Source organism: Mesoplodon bidens (genome assembly GCF_964165515.1).
Source record: "Mesoplodon bidens genome assembly, chromosome: 2".
Taxonomy (NCBI): Eukaryota; Metazoa; Chordata; class Mammalia; order Artiodactyla; family Ziphiidae; genus Mesoplodon; species Mesoplodon bidens.
The window spans coordinates 130,158,055-130,176,398 of NC_138177.1; the positions used below are offsets into that span (position 1 = coordinate 130,158,055).

An 18,344-nucleotide genomic window follows, 5' to 3' on the forward strand; every position below is an offset into this window, starting at 1 on the left:
ATAGAATTCAAGGTGGAAATAGTATGTGACAATTGGTAAAACTAACCAAATCATACAATGGAGAGGACAATGAAAATGGCAAGAAAAAAGAAAAGAAAAGAAAAGAAAATGCTTCTCAAATTGCATGCACTTAGGTTTTCCTGTATTAATATTTTTACAAACCTGAGTTTGAATAAAAGCAGGTCAAAAGAATCTACTAAATTCATCATATGAGCAAGTTGAAAAATCTATTTAGTTTATCATAATTTTCTCATTTTCCTGGGTCTTACCATTTAGATGAACAGACCAATGACTACTTAGCTGACTGAAGTTCAAATTTGCAGCTGTAGCTAATTTACTATGCAATTTTGTAATGTTCTGACATATTCATATATAATATCTTTTTCAGAAAATGCAGACCTCAGACATAACTATGACCTATACATTATAAAAATTATAAAATATAAATCCTTACACACAGTCACAGAGCTTTAAAACTGAGCACATTACCCTAGCCCACTGATGTTATTTGAAATTCTCTTGAATAGGCACCTAGTGAGATTTTAATCATCACCCAAAGTATTCAGGTCATCACAAAAATGTACTACATTGCAAAGGAATTCTTTTCTCTGAGCTAAAATCTGTCTTGGTTAATAAAGCAGGAAACTTTCTGCCCAGGCTTCAAATATATCCTCATCCACCACAGTGCTTCCTTTCTTCTCTCAATACGTTTTAAGACCAACCCTTCATCTGTGCTCTTTTTCTGGAACTTGCCTATTCAACCATTCACTCTCTGTCATGTATCTTCAATGGGTCCCCTTCTACCACATCTTCAATTTCTCTCTCCCTGCTGGGTCATTTTCTATAGACTAGAAACAAGCTCATTCCTTCCCATCCTTTACATGTTCACCTTTGGCTGTGCATTGCCCATTACTCCTCCACCTTCCCACTTTACTACTTCAGCGAGGCTTCTTGGGCCTCTAGAGATTTATAGCCCAGTCATTCTGTTGTGGACATTTATCCACTTGGCTGCCCAGCATCTGCCTGGGAAATCTACTCTTCTGTTAGGCTGAAACACTAGCAGCTACGGCACATTCTCACCAATCAGATACTCCCATTCAAGACACTGGCCCTAACGAGAATTGTACTCATTAAAGCAACAGGGGCTAGCAGGGGCTTCTAGATTCATCTAGTGACCAGCATTAGAGGTGGTAATCATCACAGAGACACTCAATGTCCAGATGTGACAGCAGGGGCACCTTATCTGGGCTACTCCTGTGGGGTGACTTTAAGAATTAGTTCAGGGAATTCCCTGGAGGTCCAATGGTTAGGACTTGGCACTTTCACTGCCGGGGGCCTGGGTTCAATCCCTTGGTGGGGAACTAAGATTCCACAAGCCTCGCAGCGAGGCCAAAAAAAAATTAGTCCAGCAGTCTAACATAAGTTATAAATATTAACTACAGTCTGATAATCAGTACATAATGGGGATGGTAGCAGCTATGCAAATTTTCTTCTAAAATTTGTCTTATTTACCTTTACACCAGAAATTTTCAAATTTTAGTTCCATCAGATTCATCTAAAGGGCTTGATAAAATACAGATTGATGGGCCTCACCCCCAAAATTTCTGATTCTAGTTCTGGGACAGAGTTATCAAATTTAAATTTCTAAAATATTTCCAGGTCATGTTGATATGCTTCTCAATGCTACCTGCCCACATATTTTTGTTATTAGCTCTTATTCATTCCTGAAGTTTCAACTTAGCTATCTCCTTCCTTGGGAAACCTTCACTCCTTTTGCCACCAGTGCTCTAGACATCCCCACATAAGGCTCTCACACCAGTCTTGTGCTCCCACATCTTCATGTGCCTACCAAGTGCACATCAGTAACCACTAAAACTGAAACCCTATTTTGATACATATTTGTACATATCTGTCCCAACCACTAGCCTGTGAATGGCTCAAGGACAGAGATCATAACTATTCTTTTTTAAAAAAATATAAGACAAAATATATATTTAAAACTAAAGGCAAGATACAAAACAAAGAAGAATGTTGTATAAAGGTTAATAGTAAAATACATCAAGAAGATGTAACAACCAAGAACATAGATCCACCCAACAATATAGTCTAAAAATACATAGAACAACATATGGCAAAACAGTGAGAATAAATACATAAATCAACCATTGCAGTTATTTTTAAAAGTTGAGGTAAAATACACATTTAGTGGGGCTTCCCTGATGGTGCAGTGGTTGAGAATCTGCCTGCCGATGCAGGGGACATGGGTTCGAGCCCTGGTCTGGGAGGATCCCACATGCCGCAGAGCAACTGGGCCCGTGAGCCACAATTACTGAGCCTGCGCGTCTGGAGCCTGTGCTCCGCAACAAGAGAGGCCGTGACAGTGAGAGGCCCGCGCACCGCAATGAAGAGTGGCCCCCACTTACCACAACTAGAGAAAGTCCTCGCACAGAAACGAAGACCCAACACAGCCAAAAATAAATAAATAAATTTATTTTAAAAATTCACATTTAGTAAAATCTATGAATACATCTTTTTCTTGACATCTTTGTTTCTTTAAAATTTTTTTACTGTGGTAAAATATACGTAACATTTACCATTTTAAGTGTACAGTTCATGACATTAAGTACATTCACATTGCTGGGTAACAATCCCTACCATTCAACTTCAGAACTTTTTTCATCTCCCCAAACTGAAACTCTGAACCCATTTAAACAAGAACTCTTCATTACCCCTCCCCTAGTCCCTGGTAGCCACCATTCTACTTTCTGTCTCTATTCATCTTTATATGGACAGTTTCTAGCACACTGCCCCTTAATTATATGACCTCAATAACTGCAGAACTGAGGGAGGTGAGTGACATTTTTCTTAAGCATCAAATAAAAGAACAAATGAGAATGAATTTTAAAGAGTTAAAATTCAAATAGAAATGGTATGTATTATCACTGGAATTATTAGAAAACTTGAATGACATATTAGCTGTTAGAATCGTAAGTGTATGGCTGTTTGAAACCACCATCGTGGCTCTCTACCTAGCACAAATAAATAAAAAGCACTTACATTTTTAAGATAATAAAAAGATCAAATATGAGAGAAAAATCCACCAGAAAAAGAAATATAAACTATTTCCCTTTCTCCACTCAAATATCTAAGACTACTGAATTGAGTTCACGCTTCTTTGAGAATATATGCCCATCCATATCTGCAATGCTTTGCTACCTGAACCAACATGAGGAGAAAAGAGGAAACCTAATGGAGAAGAAGGTTGTATAAAAAATACAGAAATGTACATTGATATAAAAGGAAATGCAGAGATAGAAGAGCTTTCATAATCTACTTCTGTATATGGAAGCTCTTGCATTTCAAAAAACTGGTGTCATGGAAATGTCCAAATTTATTTATTTGGTACTTACAGAAGATATAAAAGATGGACCTTAAGGTCATAATTCTTGAAAGGACTCTTAAATAATGACTCCATATAACAGATGAATAATTTCAAGTCCTCTTTCATCCAGCACTGTATGTTCCAGTTTGCACCTGAATTAAAAATAAACTAAATTAAACCCGAGAAAAACATTCTGAACAACTCAGTGAAAGAGAAGAGCTAAATTAAATTTACCGGTGTTCTGATACAACTTCCACTGCCCATTCTGAAAGAAAAAGAACAGGCTCTAACTGATCATATATGTTTGCCCATTTAGCCCCTTTGGCCTTCAGTTTCCTTTTTCATAAAGTAAGATAATTAAATTCAATTATTGTTTCTCAAACATTTTTAAAATCCTGAACCACTTAAGTAGGACAGAAGACCCTAAAACTCACCTAGCTCAGTTCATCCTCACTTTCCAAGAGACAAGAGAACATGAAATATCAAGGTACAAGCAAATTTGGGGCAGTATTTAAGTGTCTGCTTTAGCAATAAAGCATGGTGATTCACATTGGAACTAAGATGCATATCTTAAATTCTTGTTATTGTAATATTATAGACCCCACATACAACTTATGTGAGTATATTTCACTGTACACTGAAAAACTCACCTGACAATGATAAACTATTAGTGATTTGTAATTTAGAGAGCAAGAATAGTAATAGTTGAAAATCATGACTAACTTAAGACAACACTAATACTTATCTTTAAGCACCACTAACATATTTCCCCATTTGAAGGATTTCTAGCTAGTAGGGACTTTGCATAGGTTGAGCCCTATGAAATAAACAGCCCATATGGCAGAATATTAAATGGAAATCCTGAATAACCACCACTTAACCTAGTAATTTTAGTTACAAAAACTTAAACTCATTTAAAAATAATGAATTATTAGCCTTTATATATATATGTAAAATTAAAATCTGCATCAAAATCATTTCACTTAATAATCGAAAAAAGTGCTAACATTTTTTGATCATTTCACAGCTCATCACAGGGACCCTAACATTTTAAGTTCATTCTTAGTATATTTAATAATCATTGGAATGGCTAAGTTAAGTTCCCTTACAAATTAAAGAAGTGTGTCATTTAAAATTAACTTAAATGCTTATAGTCAGTTGGAGACACAGGGAGTTATTATTTCTAACTTGTTTTAAAACTCTGACTTTATTGCAGTTATGCTTTATCCTTACTCCTAACCTGATTTCAACAAACTGAGTGTTTCTTCCATCTAATCAGTGGTGCTTTGGCACTCCAAGGGACATCTGGCAAAGTCTGGAGATATGTTTTGATTGTCACAACTGGGGAGTGAGTGTTAACAGACATTAAGTGGGCAGAAGGCAGGGATGCTTTGAACATCCCACAATGCACAGAACAGTCCCCGATAACCAAGAATTATCTGGCCCACAATGTCAATAATTTTGAGGTTGAGAAATTCTGACTAACCCTACATAGGAGTGTTATATTATGTACGTCTTTATTTTCATACTGTAGGTCTCTACAGTGCTATGTCAATTGTCTCTGCTCTATTTAGCTTTTCCAGAGGCTTGGAGATAATTTTGTTGTTTAGATTTCCAGATGCAGAATTATTAACAACATGAGCTACATTTAGTATGCATTACACTTAAACAACAAGAAAAACCTTGATTTGGTTTTTTTTATCTCTCCTTGGTTACGGAGAGATTCCTTGCTTGCTTTAACTAACTCAACAGTATTATCTGCCATTTGATATTTTATTTACTTAACAAAAATAAGTTGTTCTTTTTCTTTTTTAAAGCCAATTTAGAAGACTACAAGAAATGTATTTTAAGGTTTAAAAGTTCCCTCATTACATTTTTATTTTATTTTTTAGGGGATAGAAAATAATTGGGGACTTATTAGTTTGGTCCTAATTTTATTACTAATAGAAAATAATAATGTGTGCTCAGAATCACATCCATAAGATATCTATTTCACACACAGGTTTCAGAGAATAGAACCATTTTGTTCAATACAGTTAAGTAAGAGGTAATGCTTGGAACATTAAAATACTCACGTATTTGTTGAAAAACTAAAGAATTTACTGTTGAAACAAATGCCTTCCCTTCAGTGTTGTCTGCATGTACAGAGCAGTTTTTATCTTCCTCGCTCCAAAAGCAACAGTGGAAAGTTGTTTTGGATGATACGTTAGATAGGTAGGTACCGCTTGAATTAAGTTTAGTTTCAACAACTGCCTCATAATGTCCACTCAAATTTGAAGTGTTCTTTGAGATTCCAGCAGGCAAGAGGAAGTCATATGTTGTATTTGGTGGCATGCAAGACAACTTAAATTTCCACGGAGTAATTGGATACGCCAAGTTAAATGCAGTTATCACATAAATAAATTCTGTTAGGACATTTAAAAGACACACAGAAAAGCAATTAATCATTTTGACTAGACATAAATAGGAAGTATCTAAGATTAAGCCACGTAGTGCTCAATAGTAATTACTTAACTTTCTAAGTGTTCAATCAGTGCCTAATGCATAGCTCTGTGCTTCCACTGAACAAAGTGTTACACTTAAGAGGGTGAATTTATTTATAGAGGTAACTTCACTTCTTAGCACCCCTTTTTGGAAATTCACACTTCATTTTCCTCATTAATCTAACATCTCATATTTATATTTTAATGATAGGAAATTATAGCTAAATATTCCAATTTCCTTTTCTAAAAAATAAATTATTCTAATGAACTTCCAGCATAAATGTTAAGTATCTGGATGTGCAATTATATAAGCAAACATTAACGTGCTGTTTTAATATTTCTTAATGAGAATAACACCAAAATGTTAACACTACTTTCACTGAGTGCTTTTAGAAAGGGTTTGTCTTCAACATCAGGACAGCTGGATGATTTCCTGAATCTGCCCATGGTTCTCCAGATATATGACATCATATAAGACATGTCCTTAATGCATTCTCCAATAATTGATGCACAATGACAGACTTCTTACAGGAAATGTCCACTGCTGATTAAAGATAATTTATCACTTTTTAGACACATAAAATTAAGAACAATTTTATAATCCTGTACCCCCCACAAAAATCCTCAGAAGTGATACCTGTGTTTTAATGAGTAGTTGTTTGATAATAAAATAATGAATTCTCCATAATTCTTTCTTTTATAAGTTACCCTAACGATCCAACAGCTGTGTTTCCTCATATACAAAGTAATGAAGAATGAAAATTCTAAGAATTTTTCATTGATTTGTATAGAATGAGACTTCTGAAGGATTATGGTAAATGTAAAAATGTAAGAAAATAGAAATTTTTTTAAAAATTCACAAAAGTATTGTTCTAAATTACAAAAGTAATACATGTAAAAATATTCAAATACACAAGTGATGACTGTTAACAATTTGGTTTCTAGAACTTTCTATTAACGTTAATTAATATAAACATGTATCAGATGCAAAAATTAAGGTAAAAATTATTAACATGACTAGTATTATTTTTCCCACACTGATAACAATTAGGTATTATAACATCACCAAAAGTGAATCCTCACTGCAACTATGTTCTTTGGACTTCAATCCTTCTAACATTTATTTCTGAAATTAGAACTCACTAAAAAGAGAACTGGGTATTTCTTTCATTTTACAAAACCATGAATATGTATTGGTACTAATTAAAAGCATTATATTTCCTAGCTGCACATGGAAGATTCGGTTGGCTGAACTGAAATTAGCCTAAAATCCTCTAAGAAGTATTTAAAACTTAAAATGTAATAATGAATGTCTTAGACATAGTAACTACTGAATCAGTTTAATTAAAAGATGATTCTATTTTGTTTACATGCTTCCTTTGCAAATGATATTTCTTTCCCTCCAAAGAGGGAAATATATATTCATCTGAAGGCATATGTTATCATGTTATCACATGACATCTGTTATCATCCTATCATATGTTATATATCAAGGCCCCAGACCTCTTCCAATTCACAAAGCTTGACCAAACCACAAACCTTTTGGAAAGCCAATGTGAAACATTAGCATGGAGCCTAATAAAAATTAGATAGAGGGGCTTTCCTGGTGGCGCAGTGGTTGAAAGTCCGCCTGCCGATGCAGGAGACACGGGTTCGTGCCCCGGTCCGGGAAGATCCCATATGCCACAGAGCAGCTGGGCCCGTGAGCCATGGCCGCTGAGCCTGTGCATCTGGAGCCTGTGCTCCGCAACGGGAGAGGCCACAACAGGGAGAGGCCCGCGTACCGCAAAAAAAAAAAAAAAAAAATTAGATAGAGAATATAAGAGAGAATGTTACCACTCTTTGATAGCCCCCTGTGGTCTAGTTTTTCTGAGATCTGTAACAGTGGAATTATCCTGTATATTTTCAGTAAATATATATATGGCTAAAATGACAAAGAACAGTATATATAACAAGGAAAGCTCCAAGCACTTTTAAAGATTGGAAGTTTGGGATTGACATGTACACACTGCTGTATTTAAAACAGATAACCAACAAGGACCTACTGTACAGCACAGGGAACTCTGCTCAATACTCTGAAATAATCTAAATGGAAAAAGAATTTGAAAAAGAATAGATACATGTATATGTATAACTGAATCTCTTTGCTGTACACCTGAAACTAACACATCATTGTTAATCAACTATATTCCAATGTAAAATAAAAATTTAAAAAAAAAATTAGAGTAGCCAAAAAGATGCCCAGAACTAGCTGCCACACAGGTAATGGTTGCTAGAGAAAATAGATTTTGTTAAAGATAGCTTGACTTTAATTTCAAAAACTTGGAACACAGTCTAAATAGATGATTTGAGTTTTAAAAAAATCAAAATATCTCTAGAATGCTGTAAGAAACAACTGAGAATAGTACAGTGCGGAGATTAAGGGCACTGACCCTCTGAGCAGTGGAAAATTTGCATATAACTTATAGTTGGCCCTCCTTATACACGGTTCCTCTGCATACACAGTTCTTCTGCATCTGCAGATTCAACTAACCTTGGATTGTGCAGTACTACAGTACTTACTATTGAAAAAAATCTGAGTATAAGTGGACCTGCGAAAACCCATGCTCTTCGAGGGTCAACTATATACTCAAAAGTCACTGGCATTGTGTGACTACTTTCCAACAGAAGCCTGCTATGCTTCACAGAAATTTAAAACACAAGATTCTAAAAAAATGTCTATTAAGCTTTCTCTCGAGGATATTTGAGAGACAGGAATAGGTAAGAGGAAGACTAGTATACATTTAATTTTTGAAAGCATTCTTCTGGTGATAGTCAAGGTGGGAATTCCCAAGGTATACACCATCCCTTGATAACATCCCCTTATAACATTATCTTGTCATTGTTTACCAGAGTCATAAAGGGGAATACCATTTAAAATGACATTTCCTTTCCATTTTAGAACAAATCCGTTATTCTGTATGGTAGCCATTTATTTTAAATATTATCACCAAATATTATCATTCATAATTTAATAATGCTACATTTGCTAAATAAAGTTAAAATATTTAAATGTCATGATATCTTGTTTCCAAGTATGTATAAGGGTGTTAATGTGTATGTATAAATATTCTGAACTGTAAAAGAAAACCAAGTTAGAAAATAAATGATGGGCAAGGAGAAAAAATCTGCAAAACATAATAAATTCTTAGGGCTTGTGATGGTTAATGCTATGTGTCAACTTCACTAGGCCCACGGGGTGCTCAGACATTTGGTCAAATGTTAATCTGGGTGTGTCTGTGAGGCTGTTCCTGGATGAACCAGTAGACTGAGTAAAGCAGATGCCCTCCCTGATGTGGGTGGGCCTCATCCAATCAATTGAAGACCTAAATAGAACAAAAATGACTGGGTAAGAGGGAACTCCTCCTGTTTGACAGGCTTGAACTGGGACGTCAGTCTTTTCCTTCCTTTGGACTCAAACTGAAACTTTACTCTTCCTGGGTCCCAAACCTGCCATTGTTTGGACAGGAACTTACACCATCAGCTCTCCTGGGTCTCCAGCTTGCCAGCTGCAAATCTTGGGACTTCTCAGCCTCCATAATCATGTGAGCCAATTCCTTATAATAAACCTCATCCTAGATATACATAAATCCTATTGGTCCTGCTTCTCTGGAGAACCTTGACTAATACAGAGCTAAATATCTACATTTTAGAAATTTCTAAAAATCAATTGAGACAAATAAAATCCAACAACAAAATAGTCAAAGTATGTGAATCAGAAAATCACATAAAAAAATAGAAATGGTCACTAAACAGTACTCAATCTCACAAATAACCAAATAAATAAAATTAAAGTGAGATGTTGTATTTTGCTTTGACAGGGCAAAAAGGTAAAAGAATGATAACATGCATCTTTGGCAGGAATACAATGGAATACCACTCATATACTCATGTTGGGACTGCAAAAGGCACAGAGCTTTGTGGAGAAGATTTCACAGTATCTATCAAATTCAAACATGTGCTTACTACTCAACACAGAAATTCCTCTTTAGGAATTAATCTATAGAAATACTCTTCCAAATACACAAAGATATATGTATACGAATTTCAATGTAGCATTATCTGTTATGGAAAAAGAAATGTCTATCAATGGGAATTGTTCAAATAAATTTATAATTTAAGGTACATTCATACAGTTCGTTGTCATGCAACCATTAGACAAATAAGTAAATCAGTAAACTCTGGCAAGAATAGTTGTGATGATAAATTGAAAAGCTGTTAAGTGGAAAAAAGAAAAATGCAGAATGTATAGACCAGTTCTATTTTTGCAACTAGAGATATGAATGTGTGTGTGTGTGTGTGTGTGTGTGTTATGTTCCTGGGAGGATACACATCACATTGTTTCCAGGAGGTTGGGAAGAGTTTTCATTTTCACACTTATACGTTTGTTTGGTTTGCATTTTTAACCATGAGCAAGAGAATTCCTAACTGGAAATGGGAAATTTGATTAGCCATTAAAGGAAACAGCATCTCTAAGGGCAAAATCTCTACCTCATATATGGATATTTAAAAAGCAAATAACTTACCCCAATGTAACAAAGCCACACAGAATTTCTGACAACTCATCTTACTTCAGAGAAGTGCGCCTGAAAAACAGTAAATCTAAAACAAATACACATGCACATAAAAAAAAACTGACATATACACAAGCTGTCTGTGGAAAAATATAAAAGGAAAAGGATTATAATTAAGAATTCTTTAAATTGTAATCCTCTATTATACTCTGGATCAGTATCAGTGTTTAACATTAACGTAAAACTGTAAGTTATAGATTCATTCCTATGCACATGCTATTTTACACAGTTAAAACATAAGCGATACATTCACACATGGCTTAATCAAAAAAATGGCAATGTTCCTTTATGACATGACAAGCCAGGACAGGTATCACAGATGAGATTGAATTTTTAACTACAGAAAAGTGCTCACGATGTTAATATGTACAGCTGATCTAACATTATAAGTATCACACTCTTCATTTTATGTGTGTGCTCAGTTCTTAAATTTCTCTTATTTCCTAAAGCCTTTATCTTCACTATAATACTACAAAGCCAAATGATTATAGCATAGGTAATGCACTGCACATTTATTTCCAATAAAGACGAGGAAATTTTCCCATATGCTTTTGGAAACCCCCATTCATTTGCAAATGAGGTAATATTCATTCACATTGGCAAGTTATCAGTAATTGAAGGAAAGTCTGATGGCTTCATATATGCAGATGATAGGGATGACTTCAGAGACAAACTTTCCCATGAGTTCTACTGAATTTGAATATATTATGAATAAGACTATTTGTACTACTATGTTAAAATATTGGACTTAGATTTGTAAGGAAACACTAAAGGCTTTTGATGTCCAAGTCTTTTTCATTATCTCATATTTGGAATTCAGTTCACTGTATGAAAATTAATCTGAGGTAAAATGCCCTGAATTAAGCATCGAGAATGTTGGGTGCCAATCAAGGCTCTTTGTCTAATCAGCTATAGGACTTGGGACATCACCACTCTAGACCTCAGGTTCCTCATCTTCAAATCAGACTGAAGGACGATCTCTACAATCCCTTTCAGAGCTGCCTATGATTCTGGGGAGACTTTGGTTTAAAACAGTAATCACAGCTTGAGCACAAAGAATATTATAAAGTATTGAGTGAGAAACATGTCTCATAAGTCATATTTGAGAACTGGTAGCATGTGATGAGCAAATAGAAAAACGTGTTTGTTTAGTTCACAACTTACATGACTCTTAGGAAAAAGATGGATGAGTATGACCATTTTGTAGTCTTGTAAATTTGTTTGTCACACTGAGTTTTTCACCAGGATTTTGGCTCTTTACACACTTGACATCAGAATGTATCTTTAGGGTTTCTAGAAATCAGTTCAGTGTGCAATCTTAATTATCTAATGGTATTAAATGTGTGCAAAGTCCTCCCAGTTTTTTTATGCTATCTGTTTCTGATACAGCATTGTCTCATAAAACAAACCCAAGGTCAATTTCATAATCAGGATGTGTCATAAATGCAACACATCACTAGACTAAGTGTTTCGACTGAACTGACTAGTGACTAAGTAATTCAGTCCAACAACTGATCTGACTCACTGTTAACTCAACTGTTCTACTGAGTCAAGTGGATCAACAATACATCATATTGTTCTTCCTTACATAAGAAAACCATTCTTTTATTTAATGTTCCAGGTGAAACACAAACTACTCTTAGGTTTGAATTCTTGCAATCAGGTTTCACTCTTCTATAACAGAGTAACAATCACAAGTGTAAAGAGGGCATAGCCGTAACATTGAAGAGACTGTGAAAGGTGATATTTACATAGACACAAAGAAAGAAATATTTATATCCACCCTAAATTGTACCAGAAAGGAATATACAAGGAGGTCTATAAAAACGTAAATAATAGGGAAAAAATGATGTATCTTAAAACTGTGAGGAAAAAAATCAAGCAAAGGGAAAAATTAATGGTAAGACGACCAAAATGAGTATAATATACAAAATGCCATTAATTGAAATTCATTTCCTACAGATGAGCTTTTAATTTGTTTTAAGCTTTTTTTTAATTCAGAGAACGTAAAGTGAAACCAACAGTTTAGGGGGAAAGTACGAATAATCTAGGAAAATAATCTAACACTAAGAATAGAAAGAAATTTTGCCTGAGTAACTTCATAAGATAAAAAGTAACATCCTCATAGGTATCCTAACAGCACCGAGTTTCATGGGAATTTCAAAATTCAATCATTTCTCACTCCCTCCACTGCCAACACCCTGCTCCAAGCCATGATCATCTCTTCCCTGGACAATCAGAAGGGCCTCCTAACTGGTCTCCTGGCTGCAGCCCTTGCTCCCCAATTCAGTCTGTTTCCAGTGCAGCAGCCAGAATGGTCTTGTTAACATATGGGTCAGCCCATGTCTCTTTTCCAAAACACTGCAGGGCTCACCTTTTCACTCAGAGTAAAAGTCCCAGTCCTGTGCAACACTACAAGGTCCTGGATCTCTAGTGCCCCTCTGACCTCATCAACTGCTGCTCTCCCCTTTGCTCGAGTCACCTTCTCAGAGGAGCCTTCCCTGAACAGCCTACTTAAGATTCCAACACCTTCCCCACCCCGTCATGTCATATCTGCTGTTCTGTTTACTTGTCTTCTCCTTACTACTTAACACTATCTAACATGAATATGGTTCATTATTTTTCTTGCTTATTTTCTAACTCTTCCTGCTAGAATGTAAACTCCTCTAGACCAAGGGATTTTTTGACTGTGTCCTTTTCATGATATCCTTCCCCCATAGAAGCCTGCCTCTCATACAGAAGGTGCTCCATATATAGTAACTGAATGAATGAGTGAAGAAATGAATAAATGAGTGTCAAGATAAGACTCTTTCTTGAAATATCCTTCGAAATAGGCTGGTGGATCACACCAAGACAAAATTGAATAAAAGCGATCTTTAAAAGAGGCATTCTAATATCATCCAGATACAGCTCTTTGAGAAACTGTCGTAATATCAGAGAGAACTTCAGAATGGTGATTCCTAACTATTTTTGGATCATTGACCTTGTTGAGAATTTGGTGAGAGCAATGTACCAACTGGCAGGAGGAGGCACATATACCTAAAATTAGGGCTATAATTTCAAGGGGTTAATAAACTCTCTGAAATTTATCCAAAGCTCCCAGATTAAGAATTCCTAATGTAGGTAAATGAAGTGCACATCCCTCTATAATTATAGCTCCATGAATTGAGTCATTGATAGACATCAAGTTATGAGGAGCTTGAGATAATACGGCCTAGCATTTCTCCTGGAATGTAATCATTCTATGTTGACAGTTGAAAGGAGTAATGTGTCTTACCTGAAATATCTGAAGAAATCTTTAGTAAATTATACAAAGATTCACCCATAGTCTGATCTAAACGACACATCCATTATATCTGGATGTACAGGCACTAATTCAATTTGCATAATATACCAAACATAGTAAAGCATATTAAACATATCACTAACTCTTCAGTTATTACTGAACTTAAAACAAAAGGAAAAATTAAAATCTGTATTCTACATAAATTATTTTATCAGACTTTAATATGTATTGTAGAGAATTTTTGTGTTATTTTTATGTATCAAATTCTACTTACATATAAACAGAATAGTCTCAATTAGTGTTTGAATGAATCATTGGGCAGAAAAGAAATTAACTACAACTTTCTCCAATGATGTCAAAAAGTCTCTAGATTTGTAGAAAATTTTACGAGTAAGAAAAGCAATTCTGGCAATGCTGTTGTTTTGATGAACAAACTCAATGAGCTCCATCTGCCACTAATTTTTGCTATTACTTTCTGCTAGAGAAGCAGCCATGTATCTTTCACCTAAATAACAACATTTAAGCATTTTATTTAAATATAAATGAAAACCACTCTTAGAGTGTCAAAATTTAGCAAATATAGCCTGGTCTATTTCTAGTAACCTCATTATTTTAAGTATGTTTACTTTTATTTCTTCACTTAGGAAGGAAATTGGTCATGTTATTCCCATTAAGTAGCTGTTACAGACTTAAATTAGTTTTTTAATTAAAAAATAAATTTCTTCCTTCATCCTGGTATAAGCATTTGTCCCTTTGAAAACATAATTTCGAGCTCTTTAATTCCTGATATGACTCTAACTGTGTGTTCTTGTTGCAAATTAATTCCTTGAAATTAGAGTAATAAGCTATGATTTATTAACCTAGGTACCAAAGTCAACACAGTTGAGTCAAAATAGGCATCTTATCAATGTGAAAAGTAACTTAAAATCTGTACATAAATCAACTAATTTAAATATTAGTTGAATACTTGGTAAAATGTAAGTTATTACATGGGGTGCTACAAATACAGAAATTAAGAAGAAATCATCATTTACTTTAAGAAATAATATTATTTTTAAATTTTTATTTTATACTGACATTATTTTATTATTTTACATGTCAAAGTACTATAATTCCAGTATGAATAAAGTGCCATGGGACTTCAGATTCAAGATGGCAAACTAAAGAAATTGATCTTCTTTTTCTCCTGAGATGCCTTTAGAATTATAGTAAAGTCAATCCACTTAGAACAGAGAGAATGATGGGACCAGCAACAAAAAAGAGATTTAAACAAACTTCTGGAAGATGAAACAAAGACTAACAAAGTAGAATGAAGGAAGGAACTACCTAGGACATTTGGGTAAGGCTCTGTCATCAATGAGGAAACAAACTTGCTTGGGGGAGCCCTGGATGTTGGATAGTTTGGTCTCTATATGTAATGTTTGACCTCTTTATCCCCTCATAAACAGCAAAATCTAGCTCCCTGTAACTGTCAGTGGAGTGGTTTACAAACAACAAAAATCAACTCTGGCTAGTTTAAGTAGTGCCAACTGAAAACTGTCACTTGCCATCTGGAATTAAGTCATTAGCCACTGTAGTCGCTGATCTTCAACACACCCTGAAGTGAGTTCAGGGTGGAGATTAGGAATGAGGCACTCTGTGCTCTGGGAAAACCTGGCAGAACAGGCCTCCAAATAGTTAGATATTTTCAGAAGACTTTATGAGCCCAATTTCTTGCATCTTCTCACATCTAGAAAAGCACAGTCATTAACGGAGACATCTGATCCTAGTGACTAGCAGCTACCCTCTGCCAAAATGTGTGCTTGATTGCACGTACCCCCTTCACCAAAATCACATATATACTGCCCCCACACACACCTCTTCAGAGCAGTTTCTTAGAGCTGTCTGAGAGACTCTCTCCCGGGCTATAGTGCTCATTTTGCCCCAAATAAAACTTAACTTACAACTCTCACATTGTGCATTTTTTTTAGTCAACAGTAGAAAAGGAACTTACTAAAGATTACTGGGTACCCCACAGAACCTCAGCGAGGACCAGAGAATCCAGCCAGTAAAGCACACAGTCAAGAACCATACCCAATATCTAATGTAGAATTGCTCTAGAAAAGAAAGCCCTGACACCACAACAGGACACTGTATGTTATGACTGAAACCATAGTGCCTACTACCTCTGAGTTCTTCTGAGCTCATCTGTCCCTTCATGTCCCACACTTCTCATCTAAAATCTGGCATGAATGCCTCTAAGTGGTAAAACCTAATTCACAATCTACCTTCAGACAGCCAGAAAACTTGGTAAAATATGGATCTATGATGTGGGGAATTCCCCAAAGACAAACAAAGTATTCAAAAGTGTCAAATGGCCAAAGAGAATAAATAATTGTCCTTTATACTCCTATATGATAAAGGCAGGGGGAATACAAGTTATCTGAGGAGAACTTGGGCTTCTAGTATAGGCTTGGCACCAACATGGTAAAGACCTTATACATCCTGACACTTAAGGGGATAAGCCTTCAGCATAAATGGCAGCTCCTTACTCAAGTGCCTAAAATGAAGCCTGTCAGATGGCAAACAATGCCGATACACTCAGAATTCACATTCTTCTTATTTCTTCATGTAAAGCCACCCTGAATGGAGACATGAGCTAAGACATGAAGAAAGTCTTCAGCATAATGGAAAAAATTTGTAAAAAGAAAACCTACCACAGGGGACACAGAGATAAATCAGAGAAAAAAAAGTAGCTTTAACAAATGTTAAAGAGGACGTGTCAAGACTTTGCACCCATAAACTCAAAGATTGTTCTGACAAAGGAATATCAGAGGAAGAAAGAGCTTTGGGGAAAAAAAAAGGAAGAGTTGCAAAAATTTTTTCCAATGGAAAGGTTAGAAAACACATTTGCATAATTAATTCCTCCCCAAGGTGGGGGGAGGGGAATAAAGTCAAGTGATTCATATCTAACCAATAGCATTTACAGAAAAAAAGAATAAAGAGAAAATGATCAGTGAAATAATATAAGAAAATTTCCCAGGGCTGATAAGAGACATAAGTCTTCAAACTGGAAAAAAAAAAATTCTACCAAGTTCCAAGAAAGAGGAATGGAAAAAAAATCCATTCCTAAGCATATCATTAAGAAATTGCAGAAGAGCAAAGGAGAACATAGGAAGAGTTTCCAGAGAGAAAAAAATCACTAAAGGAATGATAAACAGAATTAAAACAAATGTTTCATCTCAAAACACTGAATTCTAGAAAACAATCCAGTAATGACTGATGGAAAATTATTTATAATTTAAAATTCTATTAGCCAATCAAGCAAGTATCAGAGCAGAACAAATATATTTTCAATAATGCAATGGTTTAGAAAATTTATATCCCATGAATCTCTTTCTCAGAGGTAATTTTATGACGTATTCCAGCAAAATGAGGAATAAACAAAGAAAGAGGGATTCAGGGACTCAGGATACAGGAAAGCTTGACTACAACCCAGATGATGACCCTGAAGACTTGAGAATGAACTCTCCAGTAGTAGATGGGGTACAGATGACCGCTGAAAGGAAATGGCCAAGAAAAAGGTGAGGACAGAAGGCAACTTAATGCATAATATGATTCTGAAGATGCAAAAATTTGAAAATAAAACAAACAAAAAACCAGAATAACACGAGGGAAGAAAGGAAGCCTTAGTTCAAAATTGAAGCCACTAGTCCAAATAAGAATATGCATTAAATAAGCTTCAAAAAGAAGAACGAACTGGATTCCAAAACATAAAGGAAATGAGTAAAAAACTTAAAATTCAAGACATAATGAACAAGGCTCACATATCTTTTCCCAATAAGAAAAAATTCAGCTAATTGGAAAAAGCTTTATTAAAAAATCCTGATCTAAATAAATAAACTTTTTGGCCTAACCAATAGACAAAAATGAAAAATTTAATTGCAAATATTAAGCATAAAATATTCTCACTGTACAGCTGTCAAAATTGGAGTGGTATAATTATAAAAGGTGAGAGGGCAAAGGGTGAAATATCCCAACCTCATAAAGTAGGGAGTCAAGAGAAACCATCTGTAGTGAATGGAACAAGAAATGGTCATGGAATTATAAATGGAACCAATAAAAGAGGTCAGAAAATTAATATAATTATATGTAGAGGAGGGTTAGAGAAAGAAGGTGAAATTAGTAAGCTAAATTCTTTCCTATTATGGTACCTGTTTAAAGTTGATAAATGAAAAGAAAAGGAAAAAAAGTCAATATAAGCATATTATTTAGCCCTACAGAGGTAGCCAATGGAGGAAACAAACCCAGAAATGATTAAAGTTAGTTGTTCTCAAAGTCAGGAATAAAAAAGTGAAGGGAGTGGGGCAAGGGACCACTGTGTTTTATTACAGTAGGTTTTTGTAACCATGTGCATGGATTCTTTTCATGTAAAATTATTATCTTGTCCTTTTAATTAAATTAAGTGTTAATGGATTTCAAAGAAAGTAGCTACTAACAAAGTCCTAGGAGCTAACTAAAGGTTCACAGAAATGACATATTAGTTGAACTCCAAGAAATACAATACAAAGGGAGAGAGTAGTATTGTATTTCCTCTATTC

At 35.0% G+C, this 18,344-nt stretch overlaps 1 protein-coding gene across 3 annotated transcripts in view; it reads right to left on the minus strand.

Annotated features, from left to right (window-relative positions):
* LEPR (leptin receptor) overlaps positions 1-18,344 on the minus strand; it is a gene marked incomplete at its 3' end in the record, with an annotated part of 93,031 nt that overhangs the window by 55,749 nt on the left and 18,938 nt on the right. The window contains exons 1-3 of one of the 3 annotated variants that reach the window (XM_081225607.1): positions 10,431-13,920; positions 5,458-5,787; positions 3,411-3,534 (exon numbers count right to left, since the gene is read on the minus strand). In XM_081225607.1, coding sequence (XP_081081733.1) covers positions 3,411-3,534; positions 5,458-5,787; positions 10,431-10,470 — 494 coding nt within the window. In that variant the 5' untranslated portion in view covers positions 10,471-13,920. Of the gene's footprint in view, positions 1-3,410; positions 3,535-5,457; positions 5,788-10,430; positions 13,921-18,344 lie in introns of those variants that run through there. The other 2 variants (XM_081225605.1, XM_081225606.1) reach the window with 2 other exon arrangements.